This window comes from Telopea speciosissima, chromosome 1, assembly GCF_018873765.1.
Source record: "Telopea speciosissima isolate NSW1024214 ecotype Mountain lineage chromosome 1, Tspe_v1, whole genome shotgun sequence".
NCBI lineage: Eukaryota > Viridiplantae > Streptophyta > Magnoliopsida > Proteales > Proteaceae > Telopea > Telopea speciosissima.
In genome coordinates this window covers 36,254,687-36,281,273 of record NC_057916.1, presented here as the reverse complement: position 1 = coordinate 36,281,273, position 26,587 = coordinate 36,254,687, and the positions used below count along the sequence as shown (strand labels likewise).

The following is a 26,587-nucleotide window of genomic DNA, read 5'->3' as shown; positions in this document are numbered from 1 at the left end:
ATAATCGTTTTCTTCTTTCTCTAATCACTCTACTTGACTTTAGCTATGGAAGACTAAGAAAGGTAAACTTTTCCACTGAAACATGACTTCTACTCCCACATCAGCTCTAATATGTTCATTCCTCACTTTAGCCTTCCTACTTATGCTACACATCCATCTTAACATCCTCATCTCTGCCACACATAGCTTCGCTATATGGCTCTTCTTAACTACCCAACATTCTGCCCTATACATCATAGCTGGTCGGACAACAATCCGGTAAAAGTTTCCTTTAAGCTTTAAAGGAATGTATCGGTCACACTGTACTCTGGTCACACCTCTCCATTTCAACCATACAACTTTAATTCTTTGTGAAACATCATCATCTATGTCACATTCTTTGTGTATGATAGACCCCAGATATCTGAAACAGTCACTTGGTGGTATTCTCCTCAGTTTTCATCATGTCATCATCCATCATAGTGTGACTAAAGTTACATATCATATACTTTGTCTTTGATCTACTAATCTTAAAGCCTCTTGTTTTCAAGGTTGATATCCATAACTCTAGCTTAGCGTTAATTCCTACTTTTGTCTCATCCACCAAAACGATATCATCGGCGAAGTGCATACACCATGGTACCTTGTCTTGAATGTTCTAGGTTAATTCATCCATGATAAGCGCAAACAAATAAGGACTTAGGGCTGATCCTTGATGTAACTCAATCGTAATTGAGAATTCCTTACCCTGACCTCCCACAGATTTCACACTAGTCACCACGCCCTCATACATATCTTTAATTACATCTATATATTTACTTGACACCCCTCCCTTTGCAAGAACAAAAGGGTTTGAGATCATGATATGCATATATATTAAAAATGGAGTCGCCGCCTAGGATTTGGGCCTAGGACTCAAAGGGCGGTAGCCCTATCCCTGGTGAATGGGAAGGGCTACGCATGATTAGGTCTAGTCAAAGAATCTGGGGAAGTGGGAAGGTATTAACATCTCATCTTGCCCAGTTAAACCGTTCTTTCTACTAGATGCTAGATTTTGAACATTCTCCCCTAATAACATGTCCTATACCAACATGCAAGGCTAAATTATGATGCATCAAACATGAGGAAAGGAAAACAAATATGTAAACATACAGGCAAAACCGATAAAGTAATGAAAATGCGAGAAATGCAAGGTACAGGATGTCCCCCGACTCAGGTGGAAACGAACGATCGACTTACCTCTTTCTTGTCGAACAGAGTAACAACTAGGGATTTCGCAACTCATAGACTTTGGACTAGGGGTGTCAACCAATCGGGCTCGATCGGGTTTGGTCGGGCCTCACGGTGCTTAAAGCCTGCACCGTGATCGCCCGTTTAGTATTCGAGCAGGGCCTAATCGGGCTCGGTCAGGGTTCGGGCTATAATTGGGCCTTAAAACGGTGCAAAACCGGACTATGGACCTGTTTAGATATAAACGGGTTTTAAACGGTGCAGCCCATTCAAACTGAATATTTTAATTTTACAAAGAGGTGTACAATCTTGCCACATCTTTTCTGTCATTTCCCATTAAAATTGAATATTCCAACTCTTCAAACATGGGCCAATTCATTAAAAATAGGCTGAAATAGTACAACTGGTGCTGGCCCATTTCCCATGATATAAATTTAAGCTAAAAAAATATCATAAAAATATATCCAATACATCAGGTCCAGCCCAACAGAAAGTTAATGTCATAAATAGATATGGGTCAATAAATCAAACAGAGTCCAAGCCCATAGCAAAGTTTACAAGTTAAAGGGTCGGGCTAGGTCGGGTGCCCGACAGGCTAGGACCCTACACCGGGACCGCCCGGTTAGTAAACGTGTCGGGCTTGGAATTGACATCCCTATTTTAGACAAAATAACGGCTATGACGGGACTTCTAACTACTCAGACTTTGGGCAAAGTAATAGCTATAAAGGGGATTTTGGTTACTGGGACTTCAAGCAGAATAACGGTTGTAAAGGGGCTTCAGGCTACTCAGACTTCGGGTAGAGTAACGGCGTCGCGAGAGTATTGAGGGCCAAATGCTCAATTCTTGAACAGAATAATGGCGTCATGTGGTACTCATGGGATTCTTGGAAGAAAAATATGGATATATAATGGTAAGAATGCGTTGGGAGGGTGGATCCTGATGATTTGGACCGCGGACAGGGTGACAAGGGCGTGGGTTTCAAGGCGGGAGTTGGGGAGGACCCTAGGACGAACGAAAAAAGACTACGGACACTAAAATGGACGAGAGCGCACTTCTAGAGAAAATCTGGATTATTTTCAAATGAGGGAACCCTATACCCCACTATTGAGTCTTGATGGGAAAAAAATACACCAACTTGCCAAGATCTCAATGATTTAGTGGCTGATCAAAACCATGGGTTAAACCGAATCCTAAAACCTTGGGTTGTGCACAATGTCAACTCAAAAATAAAATTGCACGCCCCCTCACATATCACTCTTCATATGAAGAGATGATATGTCATAAATGCCACTCCCAATATTATCAGATTCTAAAGGAGGTTCCCTCATTTGCTTGAAGCTGCTGACAGGCAGTGTGAGAACCAGCTTCCTCTATTTCCACTGCCAAATTCACTTACTTATCGCATTAAAAACACTCACTTTCATCTAACAAGACGGGCACAGGCGCATGAAAAAGACTTTCATCTAACAAGACGGAGCAGACGCGCATGAAGTAATAATGTTTTCAAGATAAGGGTGTACCACCAAACTCAACTCTCAAAAAGCTTGGCAAATGAAAATGATGTCCTTATCTAGAACATGCCGAGTCTACTTGCCGGCATGAAAATTATGTGTTCCAGATAAAGGCGTGCACCTGGCAATGAAATTTGGCCCCTACCATGCCGAGTCTACTTGCCGTATTTTTTCTTTTTTCTTTTTTGGTAAAAACTTGCCGTATTTTTTCACGTTGGCTAAATTTGGCTGCAAATAAAGGTCAGCGAAATCGATTTAAAATAGAAAATGAAACACGCACACAGGAAATCGATTTTTTTTTTTTTTTAGGAGACACTCAGACACAAACAAGCAGCATAATATTTATGCTCTTCCAAAAACTACCACAAAAAGGTAAAATCAAAATTGATTCATAACCCAGAACCAAAACATTGTTTGAACCTATATAAATCTATAACATATTAGACATGAAAAAAGATCCAGAAAAGGTAACGATTAGACATGAAAATAGATCCAGAAAAGGTAACAAATAGTTGTAACAAGAGAAGCCCGGAAAAAGGTAGAAGCATGGAAACGGGATGCAAGTTCATCGCTTTTTTGAGACACCAACAGTCTTTCCCCGGCGGCCAGTTGTCTTTGTATGCTGACCACGAACCCTCAGGCCCCAGTAGTGTCGGAGACCACGGTGGTTCCTGTCTTGCCAAGAAGCAATAACCACTGTTAACAATCTCAAGGTATAGGTAATAGTACGACAGAGAGGCAAGAGAAAAATCAAAAGTCAAAACGGTTTGTGTACCAATAGCAGAACAAATAACAGAATTCCATGCACGGATCTACTTATTCACTCATAGTTAGCCAGTCTCTCTCTCTATCCGATAAATCATCAATTGCAATTTTCAAACTACATTGTGAAGTAAGAGTCTAAAAGCACTTATATTCACTACTGATTCAGAATTTCTGGCTTTAACGAGGATTATTTAAAACATGAGTCCAATCAGATGTAAATAACAAGAACACAGTCCACATGAAAGGATCAAATGCTTATTCCTTTAGCAATTTCCATCAGTTTTAAATAACAGTTTGCACTTTTTTCTTTGGCAAAAGGTTTTGTGCATGACCGGGTATGATGCACGGCCATGCACACAGCCATTGAATGGGGATGAGCAGATGAGAGTTTATGGAGCAATCTCCTTATTCCCATCCGACGGCTGTGTGCATGGTGCACGACCATGCACAAAACCTCTCCCGTTTTTCTTTTACGAAACTTGTTCCACCTGACTGGCTTTTATTTCCCTCTTTTGCACTTCCGTTCCACCTGACTGGCTTATATTTCTCTTTTGCACCAGCATCGGTCAATATCACATATTGCAAGGCAAGGGGGAAGGTCAAACATAAAAAGGCCAGGGGCATTCTAACATTATTAGAGTTAAAACTTTACATATTTGGTTCTGTAAGAATAGTGTTTTGTTCTCCGTGATTATCCTCCTCTTCAGAGAGATGGAATAAACTCCGAAGAATAAAGAGTCACCACTTAGACTAGGGTCTAGGACCCACATTTAAAATACAGTACTCCCCATTCAAACCGGTCCGACCGTGAGATCGGGTTGTGGAGCGGAAGTGTTAAGTACACCGATCCGCCTGGTTAAACCAATCTTCCTACTTATTTCATATTCTTATTAAATAGTAAATAGGGAATATTTTCTAAACTAACACATGCATCACTGAAAGAAACTGCACGCATGTGCTACAAAACATAAATATTATTCTATAACAAAATTATATAAAAGAAACTAACTTCTGTTATTTTTTATCAGCAAAACAGAAAATAAAACTCCGCTTTACAAGCATGCCACAAAAATATTGAGAAAATAATTCAAATACAAAAATAAAAGAGGATATGTATAATTACTAAAAAATGATAAAAATGCCCTTCAGATGTATAATTACTAAAAAATGAATGAAAAATCCAAGAAATATCATAATAAATCAGAAAATGCCAAAACATTGTCTATCTATTGACATCAAACCCAGAAAAGCATTTTTTGAAAATCGTGGAAAAAATGAAAAATATTATGCTTAAAATGACCAAAATTCCCTTAATGGTGCATCCTATTCTATACTGCAAAAAAAAAAAAGAAAATCATAATCGGATTTAAAATAAAAAGTAAGAAGACAAGAATGCCCCTAATGCAAGATAATGAATAAACATGCGTGTAAAAATTTAGATAACCAAGTTTAACCAGACCGAGATACAAGGTTTTCTAAAAGGCGAGGAGTCAGAAAACCTGGTTTTCCAACTATGGGTGGAAGATCTTTTAGATAGAAGGATCAATTATTGTTATGGATTGGATGGTGAAGACTGCAATGTAGAGAGAGAGAGAGAGAGAGAGAGAGATAGTTTCTTTTCATTTATATACACAATTATAAATGCTACATGTCAGTTTCCAAGAAGAGCAAGAGAGAGAGATCCAAACTTTTAGTTTTCATAAGCACATGAAACAGTAAAGTTTTGAAAGGGCAGTAGTAGAAGGGTTGTGGAGAAGGGAATTGATTTTTTTTAGTCTTTATTGTTTTACATGTTTAGTTTTACGTTTATTAGTTGTTACTATATTTATTGATATATTCACTCAACAGTCATCTAGTCAAGTAGCATTTATATTACCAAAAAATAGTGAAGTAGCATTTATGTATTTAAAAAATTGACAATACTCACCTAGTTAACAGTGACTCAGGTTAAAATACAGAGTCTTACTTGACTCGGGCAAGTCAATACTGAGTCGCATAATTTTTCACCTTTGCCGAGTCTACATGACTCTTGACCAGGTTTTCCAGAATTTTGACTCGACTCGGCCGAGTCAAAACCTGGTTTATCAACTCTGGGTATTTCTAAAATAATTAATTAATAAAAAATCAATTTAAAGAAAAAAAATCCAAAAATTTTACGGGATAAAATATACTCCCAAGAATAACAATACTAATCAATCAAGGGTTGTGTGTGTGCACAATTTAGAGACCGGGCCTTGGTGCAACGGTACAGTTGCTCCAATGCAACCTAGTGGTTGCAGGTTCGAGTAGGAAAACAGTCTCTCTGCAAAGCAGGGGTAAGGCTTCGTACATTATGACCCTCCTGAGAGCCACAACGGCGGAAGCCTTCTGCACTGGGTACACCCTTTTACTGGACCTACTACTACAAAACAGGTTCCAGATTTGGAGCCCATTTTTCAGCCTCCAAAGATTTTATTTGAACAAGTGAATGGTATAGTTTTATAGCTGAGGGCATAATCTTAGCATCATAGTGACACTTTGCACTTGGTATGAAAATAAAAAATCACTTTAGCCAAAAATAGTTTGAAAATTCCATTTGAAAGTGGGTCTCATAGGGCCAAAAATAAAATCTTACACCAAATAATGGGCAAATCCAATAGTTTTCAAACCATCTTTTAATACAATGATTATGACAATGAAATAATCACAAAGTTCGGAAGGATTTCAAGGTCATTTGACCATCCTTAGGCCCGGTTAACCTTCCGAGGGGTATTTGGTCACTTTCGGACTATATTTCTTAAACTACCTAAAAAGGTACAAACATCATTTGGGGGCTAAATAAGATCACCAAACTTACAAATTTGGTTTCACAGATCATTCAAAGAAGCCTGCTCATCATCGCAAATTAGGTGCCTACAATCACCAAATGATGTTTTGGAACCTTTCAGAAATTTAAAAAAAAAACACCTAAAAAATAACTAAAATACCCTTGAAAAAAAAAATGATCGGTCCAACTTTTTGATTAGGAATATTGCTTCATCATAATCCTTGTATTTGAAAATGGTTCGAAAGAGATTTGATTTGTCTATTATTTTATGTATATTAGATTTATTTATTTTTTGCTAAGGACCCACTTTCAAATGAATTTTTCAACATTTTCTTTTTTTGGCAAAACTGGTTTTTGATTTGCACATCATTGGATAGTACAAGCTTTTTAATGAAATCTAGACCACTAAATTTTGGATTTACGATCTGAAAATTATGATTATCAAAGTTTTCAATGTAAAGTAAAGAAAAATATAATAACATCCGTTCAGGTGCATAGATGACAGTGCGCAATTTGACCACGTCAAACCACCCTGGTGTGGTTCAACCATATAAATAGGATCAGAAAGTAGTCTAATGGTTTTTCTGAGTTTCAATGTGTTTCGAAGTCCAAATTGAGCTTAAACTCCCCAACATCTTTTTTACCCAATTTTTTTTATCCAAAACTCATTTATAACCACCCTTGGTGGGGTTCGACTTGTGGTTGGACCATAAATCAAACCAGAAAGTAGTCTAATGGCTTTTTCTGAGTTTTAATGAGTTTTGAAGTCCAAAATAAGCTTAAACTCCCCAACATTTTTTTTAACCTAATAATTATCTGAAACTCATCAGTAACCTCCCCAACATGTTTTGGATTATTTAAACATATTTTTAAATTAATTGTTTTGATTAGTTCAATGGGTTTTATCCCCATTTTCAATTGTTGATCTGGAAACAACACAGTATCTCATCTAAAATCCAATAGATTTCGATGCAACCAGTTGCAAAACCTCATTCAGAGATTGAGGAAGGCTCTCAGTTATCAACCAAACCTTACCCATGTTCTAGGGGCAACCTTTGAAAGCTAGAAAGTGCACTCCAAATCTAGAACCTGATTTTGCAATGAGGCTACTTCCAGAAACTTCTACCGTGAGCTTTGCCCTTAGGACCCCATATTTGGTATACTTCATCCTCTATAAAGTAAATCCATTTTCGAACTTGTTTAAATAATAGATAACTTTAAGAACAGATATGGACACCGGAATAGACATAATTAGGTGAGAAAAATACAAATTCTTACCCATATAGAATATTTTACTTGTCTTAAGCACAAATTTAGTTAACTTTTTATACTTGTAGTTAAACATACATGCACACTCCCTATACGTAACTTTCACATATAAGTGTTATACTTCTAACTGTTACACAGAGAGCCTTTGATTAAAATATCAATTACCCTCTAAGTCCTACCTACAATTTGTTATTACACATTGTAGGAGGTTCATAATAAATAGATCTGACAGAAAATAGATCTGGATAAAAGCTGGTGCATTAACAGCCCATAAATGAACACAACCAAATAACTTAAATTAGGAGTAATTTGGATCCTATATATCCCTGGTTTGGGCTACGAGACTAGTAAACTACAACTCCCACACTCTGAAACGAAAACTTCACTAAGTCTAAATTAGAATTAAATTTGCTAAATATTGTAATTCCTGGCTCCCAATGCAACTCCATAATAAAGCAGCTCCCTCCTCTATCCCAAATCCATAGAAACCAGATAGTAGCCCTTCTAGGACCGACCTGTAAATCTTGGATCAGCCTGCAATCAGTTGGACACTTGCAGCATACACATACATGTAACTTCAAGAGCATAAGAAAGGATTATCTAAACTACACCATTAGATGAGTATGCTTAATCCATCAGTGTGTGTTACTTTCCAACTAACTTCAACTTGAGTATGCTTAATCCTTCAGTGTGTTATTTTCCAACTAACTCCAACCATACACCCATAATCATATTTCTTTTTTATAGATACTCATATAATCCTATTAACTTATTGTAAGGGACATATTAATACAGAATAGAGATGCTCTAATAACCAATACAAAATAAAATTGAGCAAAATAGGCAAGAAAGAAACAGAGCAGCCAATTTGATGTTTCCTCCCATAAACCTCACACTCCATGCATATGTTAACCTAATCATCTCAGACGTATGTAGTATTTGAATACCAAAAATCCAGCTATGTAAGGTGCATGAACAATATGAACAAGAGTAAAAAACCAAGCACCAGTTGCAAACATATTGAAGGACTACCAAAACCTAATTCAACGGGAAGAACGAACCTGATCTTCTTCAACCTCTCGAGATCATCCCTTAGTTTCATGTCCAACGCATTGGAAACAACCTGGGAATACCTACCATCCTTATAATCCTTCTTCCTGTTCAAAAACCAATCAGGGATCTTGAACTGTCGCGGATTTGCAACAATCACCATGAGGTTCTCAAGCTCAGCAGCAGATAACTCACCAGCTCTGTGGAAACCAAGTGCCAGAGTTTAGAAGACCCAATAAAGAATTAAAATATGAAAAGCTAGAACCAAACAGAACAAAGCAAAAACAGCCAAGTAGAAGTAATTGATTCAACATACCTACTGCAAACAGAAGCAAATACCAAAATTAATGTTCTATAATAGAATTCAAGACAAGAGCACCACTAGAATCCACTGTTGCTGTCTAAAGGCGGGCTAGACCCTACAGAATATCAAACTAACCCCTATAACAGCAATAAACCATCGACCAATGATGGAAGGCAGCAGTCAAGAGTACCTCCATCAAGTTCTCGATATGTAACACCAGTAATTGTGACTTGATCAAAAATTAAACAAGACGGCAAAACCCATAAAGTAGCACAAACATTATTCAAAGCCAAATCCAGATTCAGGCACTTATAATTGAACATGTTTTCAACTCCAATCATACAGTAATGACACATAACGGCGATGGATCCAAACAAATGTAAAACCGGAACTCAGTCAGGAGTCACCGACTAAATCCTAAAAATCAGAAACACAAGAACTGGAATCTGAAAGAACTAACAGTGAGAGGGGAAAAAAAACCTCTTGCTCATGTCGACGTCGGCTTTCTTGCATACTATGTTAGCGAAACGGCGACCGATACCTTTGATCGAAGTTAGAGCAAACATTATATTCTGCTTTCCATCAACATTTGTGTTGAGAACACGAAGAATGTGTTGAAAGTCTTCGTTCCCGACAAGAGACTACACAGAGAATCAAACGAAAGGTTAGAGAGATATGTCCTCCCATCTTTTTTGTGGCTTTTGTTGCCGAGGAAAAAATATATAGCGATAAAACTCACCATGACTAAACGTTGGATGTGTTTTCTTACTCTTCAGTCTTCTCTGCCGAAGGGAAAAATGAAGGAAGACTGGAGAACACAGATCTTTCTGCGATGACGGCTTTAAAGAGTACGAGAAGTTCCAAAACCCTAGAGTACGACTAATAACTAACTGAGAGGATGGAAATGAACGATGTCGGGCTGCGCATGATACGCTAGCACCTCTTTTCTCTCTCGTCCCTCGCTTTCTCATTTGGTCGCTCCTTCATATGAAATGACATATCAGCCCCTTGCTCTGGAGTGTTTTTGCCAATTTCTGTAAAGCAAACCAGCAATCAAACCCAAGGGAAGTTGGGCTTGTGAAGTTCTCAAATGACTAGTCCCATCTTTAGCTTCATCTATTTACAGCTTTGCAGACAATGAGTTCTGGCCATGGCTGTTCCCAATCGATGTCACGGAGCAGCAGCACACAGGCAATAACATGCAGAGGTACTATTAAGAAAGACATGAAAAGTTGTTTAAAGATCTCTTGATCTTATCCCTTTGTTCGTCTTATAGTTTCTTGGCTCTAATTGTTTTGCTTGGAATTAAGCAGCTGCGGTGTGCTGGGGAGCAGAGGAGTTATTGAGGATGGAAGAGATCGAAGTCGAGGCACCTCGATTATCGGAGGTTCGTCTCAAGATGCTGTTTGCCAGTGTCTGCCACACCGACCTGCTACGCTGGAAAGGGCTCCCTCTTGTTAAGAGTAACACTAACCCTTATTTCTTACTTCTTATTCACAGATGGCTCCATGCCATGCCTCAATGCGTAATTGTTATTAGGGCTTTGTTGCTCACTGCCCTTTACACAACAAGGCACATAGAATCCTTGGCATCAGGAACCCTAATTATTTTGGCTGATTTTGTGGGTAGGATGTAAGGCTCATGAGGCTCACAGCATCTAGGAAGTTGGCATTTAAAAAAAAAAAAACATTTTCTTCATTTCAATTGCAGTATACTTGTTGGCCAAAGCTAAACTTTCCACATGATCAACATAGATCTTGTGAACAACTTATATGAACAGTTTCAGTGCCAACTGAGTTGCCATGTGGCAGAAAAACAAGGCCTATTGACAGAATTTTCTTGGTATTTATCTTAAATCACAAGGGCTAATTTTATTCTACATTGTTATATTTCCATACAGGCATTTTTCCCCATAGTGCTTGGTCATGAAGGTGTTGGGTATTCTCTCTCTCTCTCTCTCTCTCTCTCTGTGTGTGTGTGTGTGTAGATGAAACCTTTTACTATTCACTTACTGAAGCTCATCTCCTATTCCTTGTATGTAAGAAACATCTCATCTCATATTGACAAAAAAAAATGCCCATTTCCATTCTAAATCCGATCAGACCAGGACACTATTGAATTTGATCCAATTACTAATCAGATGACTTAATCAGGTTGTGTGGGAGGCTTAACAAATCCGATGAATGAATTGGATTCAGATTGGATCTACTTAATATCTGATCCATTGATAGTACCTCGCCCATACCATCTAATTCTAGTTAGGTTAGGCTGAGGTACAAGGCCAAGGTTGGTCAGGTCGGATTTGGGTTAGTGAGAAATTAAGCTGAATCCAACCTCTTACAGTAGATTGCAATATATACATTGCAATGAGATACTTACCACTAGTTTTTATCGATCAATTTGAAACATTCTATTGAGTCTTCTTAGTACATTAAACATATGGTTGCAGCATTGTGGAAAGCATTGGTGAAGGGGTCACAAAGGTGAAAGAAGGGGACCTTGTAATTCCTACATTCATAGGAGAATGCCAGGAATGCAGGAACTGTCTTTCAGGAAAGACCAACATATGCCAAAACTACCCAACACATCGCCACGGCCTCATGCCTGATCAGTCATCAAGAATGTATGTAAGGGGGCAAAGACTTTTCCATATTTTTACCTGCTCAACGTGGTCAGAATACACAGTTGTGAACGTTAACTATGTTACAAAAATCGATCCAAGGGTTCCTCTCCCACATGCCAGTCTCATCTCATGTGGGTTCTCAACCGGTTTTGGTGCAACATGGAAGGAAGCCAAGATTGAAAAGGGGTCAACTGTTGCTGTTTTTGGTCTTGGAGGAGTTGGATTAGGGGTAAATATTCGGTGCTTTACAATGTAACTCTATGTTTGATGGGTTTGGTTTACCTAAAAATTGAGTGATAGTTGTGTGCACCATTGTTATGTGGCTGCAATTGAATCATTAATGTCTATCTTCGTTAATATGTATCCAAGTTGGTCTATCTAGTCTTTCTGGTTTCAGGTAATTGTAGGTGCCCGAATGAGAGGAGCTAGTAAAATCATCGGCGTAGATTTAAATGAGAGCAAGAAGGAGAAGGGGAAAGTTTTTGGAATGACAGATTTCATAAAACCCGGCAGATCCCACCAATCCATTTCACAGGAAATTAAAGAGATGACGAGAGGGGTGGGCGTGGACTACAGCTTTGAGTGCACTGGAGTTGCACCATTGATCAATGAAGCCCTTGAATCCACAGCAGCGGTATGTATGAACAAGGCCTCTATTAAATTCAACTCTTTATCCATCATTGACAAAGCAAATGTTATAGGCTTTTGTTCTAACATGGAGATTGGAGAACAGGGAAGAGGAGTCACAATCTCATTTGGCGTTGGCGAAAAGGGGATTGCTCCAATCAGTCTCAATGCCCTGATATCTGGTAGAACACTAAAGGGTTCAGTCTTTGGAGGGATCAAACCCCAAACTGACTTTCCTACCATTATTGAGAAATGCATAAACAAGGTCAGTTTCTTCCATCAATCATTAGTCAATACTAATTTCTGGTTGAAGAATAAATTGGGACTGCTCATTATAGGATTAAGCTGAGTCTTTGCTCAGTAGGATTTTTGGTCGGTTTAGGCCAAAAACCACAATGCCCATGAAAGCAAGATCATGCAGTTTTCTCAGCAGACCAGCCTCACTTGGGCCTTACCAATTTTGGGTCTGGGCAATTGTTACATAGCCATGAGGGCTTTCATCTTTGACCATATTTCTGTAAACTAACTATAGTTCTTCTGTTTTCCCTTCTTAGGAGCTCCAACTTGATGCGCTTGTGTCTCATGAAGTTCAACTGGAAGACATAAATCAAGCATTTGAGTTACTGAAACAACCTGATTGTCTTAAAGTTGTAATCCAAGTAAATAGGAGTCTGTCTTGTTGATCAACATTTCTAGGATATGGACACATGACTATCCGAGAATCAAAGAAGCGCCGATAAAAACCTATCTAGTGATGTCTCTTGGACATTTTAAGAGAATGTATTTCAGCTTGAAACTTGAACACATGGCTATGGTAGCTCATCATACCTTATCAATGTGAGGGGATGATCCTCTGCTCCTTAATCAGTGTAGGATAGACTGGACGTGTATAAATACTAAAACACCATTATCTTTTGTATCTACAAACTATATCATCGTGTGCTGCAGAGGAGGCCAATATGGTCAATTCTCTACCCTATAATTAAACTGTCAACAGACATAATAACACATGGAAACATCAAGCAAGCAATACAATATCAATATCAAGAGCTTCTGGGTCGTGCAATGGTTCCTGTTACCGTCGACATTCAAGCCGTAATTTCAAATTTTATGATGATCGTTCTCTCCATTTCTCACTCGATCTGGAAATCTAGATCCAAGAATGCCTTGACTAAGAACATGTCCCCTGAGTTACGTAGGGATTATACTTTTCATGGTTATGTCATCGGGTTTCCTAAACTCCTGAAGGATGACTTTAGTACCTTTCTTGGCAATCTTTGGGAGCCTTTTGGAGCTTTGTCTATGAAGTGTTATGATAAAGGGAGTTTACGGTGATTTGTTGCTTACCGTCTCAAAAGAAAGCTATTATGCACTCGTCCCCTTGGTGGTTTGAGAAATGTCTTCTCTATCTGGTTAAACACTCGGTTGATGACCTATATTACACTTTTGAAAGGGATGTAATCTGATTTCTGACATTGGCAAACCTCTGGAATTTATGCTTAATTATAGTGAGCTGGGCTTCCCTGCTAAAACAGCTCGTGTCAAGATTGTCTTTGACAAAAGAAAGCCTATTATCTTCTCTGCTGTTTTCAAAATTGGTGATGGAAGCTGTGTTTCTGTGCGCATTACTTATGATTTGCTCGTGTTGCGGTCGCATCTACCACACATGTCCCACTATACCTATACCCGCGGACACTTGGACCCTCAGCTGCCTCCTTTGAGGTTTTTCAACAATGCTCTGACGACACCACTTTTGCCGAATGCTGCTTCGGGTATTATTCGTCCCGATGAACCCTCAGCGACTGTCTCTGTCATCTTTGGACATGGATATTTCCTCTTCGGCAGCGGCTCCTGTTACGGCACCAAGCGAGCTGGCTCCATCAAAGCAAGTTCCTCTCGTGGTTGATCAATGGTCTTCCCAGGGTTTGATTCATGGAAGTCCTTCGACGTTTGACTCGGCTGTGTTACCTCCCCTTGGGGGCACCTGTACCATGCCCACCCCATCACTTTTTTCAGTTGCTGAAGAACTGAACTGGTCCCTCCCTGAACACATCTCTGCTCCCCCTGTTAACCACTCTCAGGCGCCTTCTTGTGGTCAGGGCACCTCTGTGACTGATGCTCCTCAATTCCAACTCCGGTTGTTCTCCCTCAGGCGTTATTTGGCTGTCACGACCCTAATATGCATCCTTCTTCTCTAAATTTGGTCGATGAGCCTTGTGGTTTAAATACAAACTCCCATGGTTTACATTTCCAGGGAGCGGGTTTGACATCACAGGTTTTCTCTGCAAGTGCCTTTTGTTCTAGCGAGTTTATTGGGAGTTCTTGCAATTTACCAGCTCTCAAGAAACGGAAACTCTCCATGCCGACCTGGAATAGCTCCATCTTGTCTGAATTCTCTAGCATTAAGGATTCACTCTCTCAGAGTCTCCTTTCTTCTTCTGATCCCCGGGCCCTTATTGGTTTACTTCGTGAGTGGCTCGCTGAGCTTTCTCCTGCTTCTTCGGAGAGTGCTGCTATGCCTAATGTTTTTGACCCCCTTAACTCTGAATTCACTGCTAATGACCCTAATGCGTCGAATCCGATCCAGGTAAGTGATTTCTTCCTCATTTACATTTTGGTGTGTTTTTTTTATGATCTTTCTTTCGTTATCATGGTGTTGGTTCAATTTAGATCGTAAAGCAAAATCTCGGTGCTTTATTCCTCTCAGGTTGTTATCTATTTGTTTCACTTAGTGCTTGTGGATAGTTATTTCCTTTTTCTGTTTACTTGTTTTTGATTATCTTTGTGCTCTAATGATTATATTTTCCTGGAACATGAGAGGGATCCGCAGTCCCTTCACAAAAAATTGCATCTCTTTCCATCTTAAGAAATTAAAACCTGATCTTGTGTTTTTCTGTGAAACAAAATTTGGGAAGCATGAAGAGTTGAAGTTCAATTTTATTCATAACAATTACAAAACCGTTGCCTCTATCAGCAGTCAGGGAACCAAAGGATTGAAGGGTAGACTCTGGGTTCTCTCTTCTCATTGCTTAAACTCTTCTATTATAACTATTAATCCTTTATTTATTGCTATCAATGTGATACTAGGATCTGGGACTTCTTGTTGTGTGATTTTTGTGTATGCCCCCCCTCAAGCTTCCAACCGTTTACCTTTTTGGAATGATTTGAATAATTTCTTCTCTACTCTTTCTCAAAGTTATATGCTTGTTGGGGACTTCAATGAAATAATTTCGTCCTTTGAGAAGCTTGGAGGCACCCCTTTCTCTCTCCACCCATCCTCTCAAGCCCTCTTTTCCCTCATTTCGGACCAATCTCTTGAATCCATTTTTCCCTCTGGATCTTGCTATACTTGGTCAAACAAACAAAAACCTCCTAATCTAATTAAAGAATGCTTTGACCGAGTTCTTGTGTCCCCATGATGGTTCATTCACTTCCCAGACTCCTCTGTTTCTAAACTTCCCTCTTTAGGATCTTAGCACAATTCTATTTACCTTAATACAAACCCTATAAAAAATTCCTTTAAAAAACTGTTTCACTATCAAGCTGCTTGGCTACATCACCCGGATTTCATTCCTTTCTACTCGAATAATTGGAATCTTTTGCTTCATGATAACCTACAATCCAAGTTGACTTCCCTTAGCAGAATTCTTAGCTCTTGGAACAAAACTGTTTTTGGGCATGTCAACTCCTTAAAAACTAATTATTTTAATCATTTTAGTATAATTGAAGACTCAAATACTGATCTACGAATCCTAGGGAGCTTCAGTTAATTGCCTCTAGATTAAAATGGATTTCTGCAGCTGAAGAAATGTTCTGGTTTCAAAAGTTAAGATATGATTTTATACATGACGGGGATAGAAACACCGGGTTTCAAAAGTTAAGATATGATTTTATACATGACGGGGATAGAAACACCAGATTTTATCATGCCATCTCCAGAACCCACATCAGAAAAAGGTCTATTCCCTTTTTGATTGATGAGAATGGTCTTAAGGTTGAAGACCCTAGGAATATGGCTCTTGTTTTCTCTTCTCATCTTGAAAAAATTTTCACGATTTCAAACCCTCTACATACCAAATTTATTGAATGCCTTTTTCTTGCGGTTTTGGATACTAACTCTGCAGGTATGCTTTCCTCAATACTTGATATTTCTGAAGTCAAAAAAGCTGTTTTTGCTATTGGTGCTTTCAAAGTGCCTGGCCCTGATGGTTTCTAGGCCTGTTTCCACCATCATTTTTGGGATTTTATCTGAAAAGACATTTTTTACTTCGTTTATGATTTCTTTCAAAATGGTGTTATTCCCCCTGGCTATTACCACACTCTTTTTTGCATGATTCCCAAGAAAGAAAATGCTTCATCACCGGTAGATTTCAGACCCATTAGCTTATGTAATGTTTCTTACAAAATTTTGGCTAAAATCATTGCTAATAGACTGAAACCCCTTCTTTCTTCTTTTATTTCTCCCTTTCAATATGCTTTTATACCTGGTAGACAAATTGTGGATAACATAATCATTGCTCAGGAAATCTTTAACTTCCTCAACAAAAAGTCAAAAGGTAAGTTGGGTTTTGCTGCTATTAAACTCGATATGTCCAAAGCCTGTGATAGGGTTGAATGGGAGCTGATTGGTAATCTCTTTAGAATCCTTGGTTTTAATGAGCATTGGATTTTCTTGGTGCTTAACTCATTTCGACATCTTCCTTCTCTTTCAAGATCAATGGAAGTCCCTTTAGTTTTCTTCGCCCTTCTAGGGGACTTAGACAAGCCTGCCCCTTTAGTCCCTACTGTTCCTCCTTGCAATGGAGGTTTTATCTAGACTTCTAGATGCCTACAGAGAAGTTGGGATGTTTGAAAGGAATTAAAATTGCCCGATTTGCCCTTGAGATATCCTATCTCCTCTTTGTGGATGATACTTTCATTTTCTACGGAGCAACTGAGGAAGATTTTTTGTCTATTAGATCAATTCTTGAACTTTTCTATGATCTCACTGGACAAGAAGTTATTTTTAATAAATGTAAGATTTCTTTCAGTAAGAATGTCCCTCGGGTTTGTAGACAGCATTTGTGTTCTCTTCTCTAGATGGAGGAAATGGATTCCAAATCAATTTACCTTGGCACTAATCTTTACCATAATAGATCAAAACACAAGGATCTGAGCCCCTTGATTGAGAGAGTACGTGCTAAACTTTCCACTTGGAAAGCAAACTTCCTTTCTTTTGTTGGTAGAAGAATAATGATTCAATCGGTCCTTGCCTCCACCCCAATTTACCTCATGTCATGTTTTCTTTTCCCGAACAAGACTTGCCATGAGCTTGATTCCATTAACCTTCGGTTTTGGAATAATGGCCTTGCTAAACGAAAAGGCCATTTAATAGCTTGGGACACTATTTGTAGACCTTTGAGTAATGGAGGCTTGGGTATCAAGAAATCAGCTGTTCAAAACAAGGCTTTAATTTTGAAGCTGGGGTGGAGACTTATTTCTCAACCACAGTCTATTTGGGCAAAGGTACTTAAAGCAAAACACTTTCCTCGATCTTTTATTTTTTATACTAAAACCATTGCTAAAAGGGGATCCTGGACCTAGAATAGTATTGCTAAGATTTTACCAACTTTAAAGAATATGGTCCATAGAGAAATTGGTAATGCTCTCTCTACTTTTTGTTGGTATGACCCTTGGATCCCATCAGCTTCAGGTACTGTCTCACCTCAAACTTTGTCCTTAAATTCCAATTATATTCATGTTGTTGATTTTTTAATATATAATACTTGGGATCGGGTTAAGTTACAAGAGTGCTTCTGTGAGGAACATTCTTAGGATTAACATCTCTTCATCTGATGATTCCTGGAGATGTTCTTTAAAAAAAATGATAGATTCTCAACAAAATTGGCAGCCATTTACATTTCCAATCTTGATCGTCCGAATCCTTTTTTATCGAAATGGTGGTAGTTCTTTTGGAAACTTAATCTACATCCTCGGTTTAAAATTTTCTTTTGGCATCTCTTACATGCAGGAATCCCAATCAGAGCCTCTATTTCGAAATAGCTACCAGTCGACCCTTCATGTGTTTTCTGTGGCAATGTGATGAATTGATTTAGCATTTATTTCTATCATGTTATTGGACTAGTCGTATCTGGTTTTCTGGTCCTCTTGGACTAAGAACTGAGCATCTCTCTGGCCCACCCTTCATCAACCTTTGTGCTTCTCTACTGGCATCTCATGATGTTGATAAACAATCTCTCATTTGGATGTTTTCTATTATTATTTTAACATGTTACTTTATTTGGTTTGTAAGGAAAGATGTTATCATGCGTGCTGTTAAAGCTGACCCCATGGTGGTCATTAAAAATGTTTTGAAATGGGCCACAGACCTTAATATCACTCCACCTACTTTAAATCCATCTTTCCTATCCTCACCTTATTATGGATCTTGTACATCTATTCCTACTAACTCCATGATGAATCTGGCTGGTTTAATTGTTGCAAGAATTTCTGAACCTGAACTTAAATTAGCTCAGTGGAATTTTAAAATTTTGATAGATGGACAGGCTTTTCTAACAGAAGCAGCTAGTATCCGCTTAGAGGATTTGAAGGAAGCGGGGCTCGTTGTTCTTCTTTAAGGATGGGAAAGAGCCAAAAAAGAAAAAAATTCCAATCCAAGACATCTGCCTATACAACAAAGAACTTTTTCAGCTTTTTTGTTCTCCTAACAAGCATCCTATACCCAGGAACCTTATACATCTCTTTTTTGACTTAGCCGAAAAAACTGACAACTTTGATAATATTACTTTCCACTACTGTAAGGATTAGGCAGGGTCCAGTGCATCTCAAATTTACTCTCCTTTTTAGTTACTATAATCTTTTACTTTCATCAAAAAAAAAATTTGTGCAATTTGCAATGAAACACATAGTGAAGGAGAAAGCATAGACTCACCTCTATCCAGCCGTGCTGCATGGTTAGGTTTTATTTATTTATTTTTTGTGTTTTATTTTTATGGTTATAAGGTTAGATTGTATTAATCTTATTTCACTCTCAGTCCTTCCTATTACATGGACCTCCCCTACCTTTCTAACAAATACCCAGACCACTCCTACTTTTCAAACTTATTACACTCAGCCCCAGTCCGTTAGTGTTTTAAGGTTAAGTAACGGCTTAACTTGAAAATTGGATTTTAATTGATCATATTACCCTTAATAGGGTTGATGTTACCATTTTGTCCTTTAAAGAAGTTACCCTCTTGCCCTTATGTTTACCCTTACCCTCTTCCTCCTCCTTAGAACACCAATGTCCACCCATCATCTACAAGATTGTAAACCCACTTGCTCTCTCGAGGTGTTTCGCTTTTTAAGGAGAAGACAAACCAGAGCAAAGGAAGGAGAACCCAAGTACTAAACCAGAGAAAGAAAGAGCTTAGTCTGGATCTCACAGTGTAATTATGTTGTTTCCTAAATATGGTGTTCGTGATGGCCACTATGAGAGGTGTTGGGTTCTAGTTGTAGATCGCAAATAGGAGTCAGTGGTATTCAAGGGCTGGTGGTTTTGGGATAGGTTTGCAAAGAAGAACATGGGCTAGGGAAGAGAGGAACAAGAATAGGAGATAGGGAGTACCTTGTAGAGTGGCGGCAGGTGTTGGCTATGGTGCGCAGGGTGCACAATGATGGCAATGAGGTTGGTTTGGCATGGTGATGGTAGGGGCGATGGATTGGGTATTGTTGATTCACTGAAGTGTGTGGAATGTTGTTGTCATTGTTGGCAACGTATTTCGTCATAGTTGTGTTGTGACAGTAACTATTGGTGGTTTGGTAGAGCTGGAATGGTCAAACGGGCTTCTAAATAGTGTCAAGGGTAATTTGGTCATTTGACATAGTTACAACGTCATCTAAGCATGGAGGATGACTATTGGCAGTATATTGGATCCTTAAGAAGTGTTTGGAAAAGGTCCAAAGCAGCAGGTGAAGGTTTCGTACATCAAAAGATGTGATTTCATAGGATCACGCAGTGGAGTCCACTTTGAATCTATTTTAGGAGGTCTTAGTGGTAGAAATTGGCAAAGTACTCTTCACAAGAAATGTAGCTCGTAGAATCATGGTTACAATGCAATTTGTTTCACCTCCTTTCGATGTTAGATGAGGAAGTTATGGAGCTTTTCATGTCATTACGTGAAAATGGAGTGAATCTGGAGAACAAAGTTTTCTCTCATACTTGGTCAATTTTTTTGGCTCAAGTTTAATGAACATTCTGTGAATAATCGATTACCATTGTTTTGTTAAAACTACAGAATCTTTTGGGCCGTTGGATTGGATTCTAGTGGTTAGATTCCTTTTGGAGGACACATAATAACCAAGACGAATTTGATGCTGGTGCTAGCACTTCTATTGGTTGGATGCACCAAGGATTTGTGTACTGGCGCTCCATTAAATCAACCTTTTAATGGTGTTGTGCAGGTAGTGTTTGAGTGTTGAGCGCGTACACTAAATATGCTGGACAGATTCTTTTTAAATGGATTTGATTCATTAAAAAAAAGTAAAAGAAGGAAGAAAGAAAGGAAATACGCGTTCGATAGTGGAATGTGACATCGGAATGACATCACCCCAATTTCTAAAGAAGTCGGGCTTTGTGAATTCTCTGACGCGTGTCCCTGTTACACATGGTTTTGTCATGAAGAATATATTTAATTATGATTCTGCCCTTGGTTACAAGTTTTGGAGCATCCATCTTTGGAAGGCCGTATCTTGGTCATCTAGAGTCCAAATAGGATGAATTTTTTTTTGAAATTGCATGTTTTTCCAAGAGCTATCCATTGGAGCCACTTTCAGAGGCAGAAAATGCAAAAAAGAAGATATTGTGCACTAAATGCACTAATTGATCGATCTATGAAGCTGTAATGAAGATTGGGATGTGTGCATCGACTCTCGAAGGGGTACTGCAGTAGATTGATCTCTGGAATACACAGGAGAGAGGTATTTTTTTATTCTACAAGTCTTATTAATTTTTTAGGGTTTGCTATGTGTTGAAAAAAACCCTAGTTTTGTTCATGTATTGGGGAAAGGCTTGTACTTGGTTTTACATTCTTGTACTCCCAATTGATGGATTGTAACTCCATTCAAGTTGGGGCTTGATTGGAGAAGGGGTTGTTGCCCTCGTTTGTGTTGTTGCACAAACCGAAGCAGGGATTGTAGTTCCTGGACTGTTGTTGCAGTCAAAATTTGATAGCGTATTGAGCAACATACGAAACTCTGGGTAGGGTATTGCTTCGTGGATGTAGGCAGTTTGGTCGAACCACGTAAATTTGGTGTCTTGTCTGCTTTACTTTCCATTCCATATATTGGAGTGTGTTTGATTTGTAGAGTGGGGTGCACTGCTTGTTAGACCTGGCCACACAGTGGTTGCGAGGTGGACGTGCATGTGTTGTGGGATTCATAATTACGGGATTGCCCCAGCCAATTAGGTTTGCTTGAAGTCTTCTCCATTGGCGTCAACACATGGTTGGAATTGAGGGATTACTTTTGAAGAATTTTGAAGAACACTGATTCATCTCCCCTCTCAGTGTCAACCAGGGATCAACAGGTATGGCTTGCTGCGGCAGCTGTAGCGGTTCGTCTACTCATATATGTTGGAATTTTAAATGATTTTAAAATATTTGATTCAAAATATTTGTTATTTTTGTAAAAGGTTTATTGGAGGATTTTGTTGTTTCATAATAAACACTTAAATGACCAATGGGTTATGGGTGTGCCTATTGGAAGACTTACCTGAATGGTCAACCAACAAGTCTTTTGGGAAAAGACATAATTTGTGGGCATAACCTTTGGAGACACCTCTTGATTGTGTCTCTTCCTCTCCAATATAAGGAGATGAGGTCTTGCATTTTTCTTTAATTTTTTTTTTTTTATATTGTTTTCGTCACCATCGTTAGTGTTAGTGTGAGTTAGTGAGTATTACCTTCGAACATCCTTGTAATCACAATATTTCGAGTGCACCGTATGTGATTGGGAGTTGTTTTTTCTTTGAGGTTTAAACGTGAGGTCAACCCGGTCTGCTCAATTTTGGGGCATTCAAAAACCTTAAGAAGAGTATTTTATACGACTCAACTCCAACTTCGCTTTGCTACTGTATTGTGAAAAAAGAGAACGGTTTTGTATACTTCATACCGAATAGTGACTGTAAGTTTTGTTTTATTTTAGGGAAATTACACTACGACTCTCTGAGGTTTGTCCTAAATACAGAGCGACCTTCTATGTTTCTAAATTATACAGCTACACCCCTTGAGAGGACGGTGTTAAATAATACAATGTCAAATACCAACTTTGCCTGCATACATCTGTACCCCTTTAGACATAGTCTTATCCATATTGCTTGCATAGTATTTCTGAGAAGCTCGACAAATTTAGAGATGCTGCTAGCTTTTCATAAGTTGGAGGAATTCAATATCCGATGCCCTCCCCAATATCCAAATAACTAGAATTGCATCAGGAAGAGAGCCTATCGTTTCCATATTTTGGTGTGAGATCTGTCATAGTAGCTTGAGCGTTGGGGTTTTTTTCTACAACGGCGAAAGAGAAAGAGAAGGAGAAAACATGTTTGTCGGTATTATATGAAACTGCGCGGCAGAGCTCAAATTCTTGCTCACTGCTATGATGTAGTTTGCATGCTTTTATTAAAACTCTCTATTTATACTCTCTAGAATCCATAGGAAAATGATTTGAAAAGAATGAAGGTATGGTGCAATTGAGTTGTTGTTCACTCGACAACCCATGCTATTCTTAGGTCCAAATCAATAAAAGGATAGAAGAAAACTATGTAATCAATAGACTTAATTTCAACAGGGATGGGGATGGAGAGGGAAAAAAGGGGGGGGGTCTGCAGGGAGTAAGTAGACTGTGTTGGACAAGTGTGTGTCCATCAAACTCGGTTCGGTCCGGTTCTACCCGGTAAATGGTAGTCACGACTAGGGTTTGGGCTGGACACCCTTATCATATGGTCGTCGCATTGGGTATGCCTAGACATGTGATGTCAGGGTACGAATGCGAGTGCTCACATGTTTGATGTGTGCATTGGCGAAGAATCTATTTTGTCGATTCCCTCATGTATTACTGCCAGATGTAGGAAGGGATAGACATGTGTCACCGACACCCTATACCTGAGGGAACCCTGTCACTGCAAAGTGTGATCGCATTCTTTGGTTCATCAATGACTGAGACTCAAGCGGTCAAAGCCGGTGTTCTGGGAATGCGTGAACACTTTGTGAGTGAAGGAGTTATCCAACACGGTCACCACTGTCCGATTGGGGAACACCAAGATAGAGATTGTCTGTGCATGGTCAGATCAGAATCTGGATCCAGTGTCGTTTTAGAAATGGTTTTGCAAAAATCTATTTTATATAAAATGATACATTATTTATAATTATTTGAACAAAGTGTTTTATCGAGTTTTGCGGGACCCGATCAGATGCACAAACGCTTTTATATGGATATGTACTATGGATTGGGGTTTGGCAGTACATGTGTACATGCCCTAGATGCCATAATGATGGTGTTGATTAGTGGGGGGGTTGTATATGATAATTGTTATTATATAGGGAGTTATTTAAAATTTGTTATTTTAATTAGTACTTTATTTAATTAATGGATATGGTGCTAATTATAATTATCCATTAATAATTAAATAAAGTAATTAATTAATACTTTCCCTATTAGATTCTGCTTCTTCACCTGTATAGTACTCTGAGTTTAAACAGAACTGTCAAATTGATCGAGAGAGAGAGAGTATGACTCTCACTGGGATTAATTAATCTATCAGGGTTTTTAATTAAACCCTAGGCCTATATATAGGGGACCAAAAACGCAGAGGGACACATTGCTCCACGTTTTCTGGCTTCCCCCTCTTGCAGTGTTTTGGTCTTTCTCTCTCTCCCTCTTATGATCCCTCTCCTTCTTCTTCTAGTTTCTCTCATCTGTGTTTGAGAGTTAGGGTTTTAGAAACCCAGATCTGTGCTGAAGAATTTGAGAGCATCTGGGATTGGCTTGAAGAACCTTGGTAGCACCATTGGAGGTTCAGATCTGTTTACTTGGAGCGCTCGCTAGAGGAAGAACCACTATCTACCGGAGGAGAAACACTTGAGGCTCACCAGATTAACAGTTCTTGATTAATTCCTTCAGTTATTAATTATTAATATTTATGGGATGCGAAAGAAACTTGAATCGATTTATTTTCGTTGCGCATTCGAGTATGAGATGGATCCCTCTTGCCATGTGATGGATTAGAGATGAATTTCTCCGTCCCTATTGTGATGATAAATTTTATAGGACACACTAGGGAAAGAGAAACCCTATTAGGGATGCATCAGGATTCCCATGGGAAACCCTAAATATTAAATGGTGCACCCATGGGACACCATGGGATAACCCAGGGCGTGCAATACCCTAATTGGCTTATAATTGGTTTTCCCAGGGAGCCATGATTTGATCCCTGGACCGTAATTATGCCTACAGTGTGGTATCAGAGTCGCCTTTCCCACCCATGAATATTGAATAATTAATGGTTAATATGATTATCATGAGTGGGATGCAAGTTGGCACATGGGAGGTTAAATTATGGTTGTTAATTGTAACAACCTTACCATGTGCACATGGGTAGTTACAAAGTTGTTAGTGTAACACCCTACCCATGTGATGATGGATTTGATTATTATTTTGTTATTTTCAATTATTGAAACATGTATCCATGTAAGATGTGATGATTCTTTTTTTTTTTAATTTTAATCATGCGAGGGGGGGGGGCACGCTGCCAAGCCTCTACGCACGCCCCTCCCCCTTTTCCTTGCCCATTTGCGTATTTTTCTTTTTTTTTTGACTGCTGCCTACGGTGCCAGTCGCTTCTGCCTACGGGAAAAACAGAATTTTTGATTTTAAAGGAAGAAGATGGGTGAAGGGATCCCTCCCTCCACTCACTTGTAATTAAAATATGATTTTAATTTTTGAGCTTGGATACATATTATCACATGTGATGTGGTGGTTCAATAATTGAAGGAATCCATGTAATTTTTATTGTTTTACTTGCTTTAATGCCCATGCATGAAATTATATTATAATGTGATTATGGAATGACATTCTAATAAATGGATGGATTGTTTATGTATGTGATACGTGGGGTTATGGGTGGATGTGATGCTTCTCTCTCTTTCTCTCTCTTCCCCTATATTTTTTATAAACAAATGTACTCCACCCTATGGGCAGCCCAAATGGTGGGTTGGTTTCTCCATGCGGGGTTTCTTTATTATTATGGAAAGAAAAGTGTATAGAATTTTTCCTAGGTTTTCATTGTAATTTTAGAGGAGTTATGACTCCCATGGCATGTTGATGGTGATCCACATGTAGCGCTCAAAGCTTGTGGAGATGAAAATCACATACTTTGAAGACGTGATCGGGCGGAGGAGATGATCGAGGCGTGGCATCCATGGCATAGGTGATGCATCCAAATTATTAGTTTATTTTTATTTGAGAGGGTTTTTTAAATTGTTTCTAAATAAAAATGTCGTCATCCCATAATCGCTATTAATTAATGTTGATTAATTATGAATGTTTAAATCTGTCCATAATATGTGAGTTGATTAATCCTTCTTAATTGATAAAACATGTATAATATGTACTAGTCTTAACTGGTAGACATGTCAATGGCCTCCTATTGAAGATAAATGTAGAAAGTGTGTGACATGACCCCGCATAACTCGACAGGACATTGCCAGGACATCTGTCACACATTTATCTATATTTACCTCTATCAAGATATGTTAGGATATGGATAGTAAGAGGGCACTGCGACAGTGGGCCATCTTTCATGATTCCATGATTCTAATTAATGCAATAGGTAAGTACATGACTTGGGTGTATGTCAGCCGACAAGATCTGGACATGACACCCAGGTGGCCGAAAATATTGGAAGGCCATGAGGAGGATAGCTTAGTCCACACTACCATGGTGTGTATAATGACTTCCGATAGGGTAAGTTATGCATGCAAGGGTTGTAGGTATCCAATTCATCTTTTGGGTTATGAGGGAAACCCAAATCATGAAATACCATTGATGTGTGTGTGATCAATTTATCAATTTCAATGGTTATTAATTAGCATGTGGTTATTTACCTATGCATGTGTAGATAATTATACAATGGCTGCCGTTAATTCCAACATTTTGGCACTCATTACTGAATACAAACTTAATGGTACAAACTATGTCGAATGGTACCAGAGCATTAAGTTGCTCCTGACTGCTGAAGAACTGTACACAGTTCTAGATGAACAAGTTCCTCCTTAACCCGACCCGAACGATTTTGAGGCAAATGAAGAGATGTAGGATTTCCTCATGAGAGATTCCAAGGCATCACTTTATATCCTAGGATCGTTGGAAAAGTCAGTTCTGGACTC

General features: G+C 38.7%; 2 protein-coding genes across 3 annotated transcripts; one reads left to right on the top strand and one right to left on the bottom strand.

Moving 5' to 3' along the window:
• Positions 1 to 3,098: 3,098 nt before the first annotated feature.
• LOC122652820 (40S ribosomal protein S18-like) lies at positions 3,099 to 9,766 on the bottom strand. Its single transcript, XM_043846690.1, has 5 exons — positions 9,657 to 9,766; positions 9,398 to 9,558; positions 8,625 to 8,813; positions 3,216 to 3,394; positions 3,099 to 3,169 (listed from the first exon to the last, which is right to left on the bottom strand). Exons 1-4 carry the CDS (start codon positions 9,657 to 9,659, stop codon positions 3,289 to 3,291), a joined length of 459 nt encoding a protein of 152 aa, XP_043702625.1. The 5' UTR covers positions 9,660 to 9,766; the 3' UTR covers positions 3,099 to 3,169; positions 3,216 to 3,288.
• A 267-nt stretch (positions 9,767 to 10,033) lies between these two features.
• LOC122671590 (CYP enzymes assisting alcohol dehydrogenase-like) lies at positions 10,034 to 12,857 on the top strand. 2 transcript variants are annotated; one of them, XM_043869018.1, is made up of 7 exons: positions 10,034 to 10,124; positions 10,231 to 10,373; positions 10,818 to 10,855; positions 11,367 to 11,769; positions 11,938 to 12,174; positions 12,274 to 12,432; positions 12,722 to 12,857. In XM_043869018.1, exons 1-7 carry the CDS (start codon positions 10,055 to 10,057, stop codon positions 12,848 to 12,850), a joined length of 1,179 nt encoding a protein of 392 aa, XP_043724953.1. In that variant the 5' UTR covers positions 10,034 to 10,054; the 3' UTR covers positions 12,851 to 12,857. The 2 variants fall into 2 exon arrangements, with proteins under 2 accessions (XP_043724953.1, XP_043724872.1); XM_043868937.1 differs by having other exon boundaries at positions 10,228 to 10,373.
• Positions 12,858 to 26,587: the final 13,730 nt, after the last annotated feature.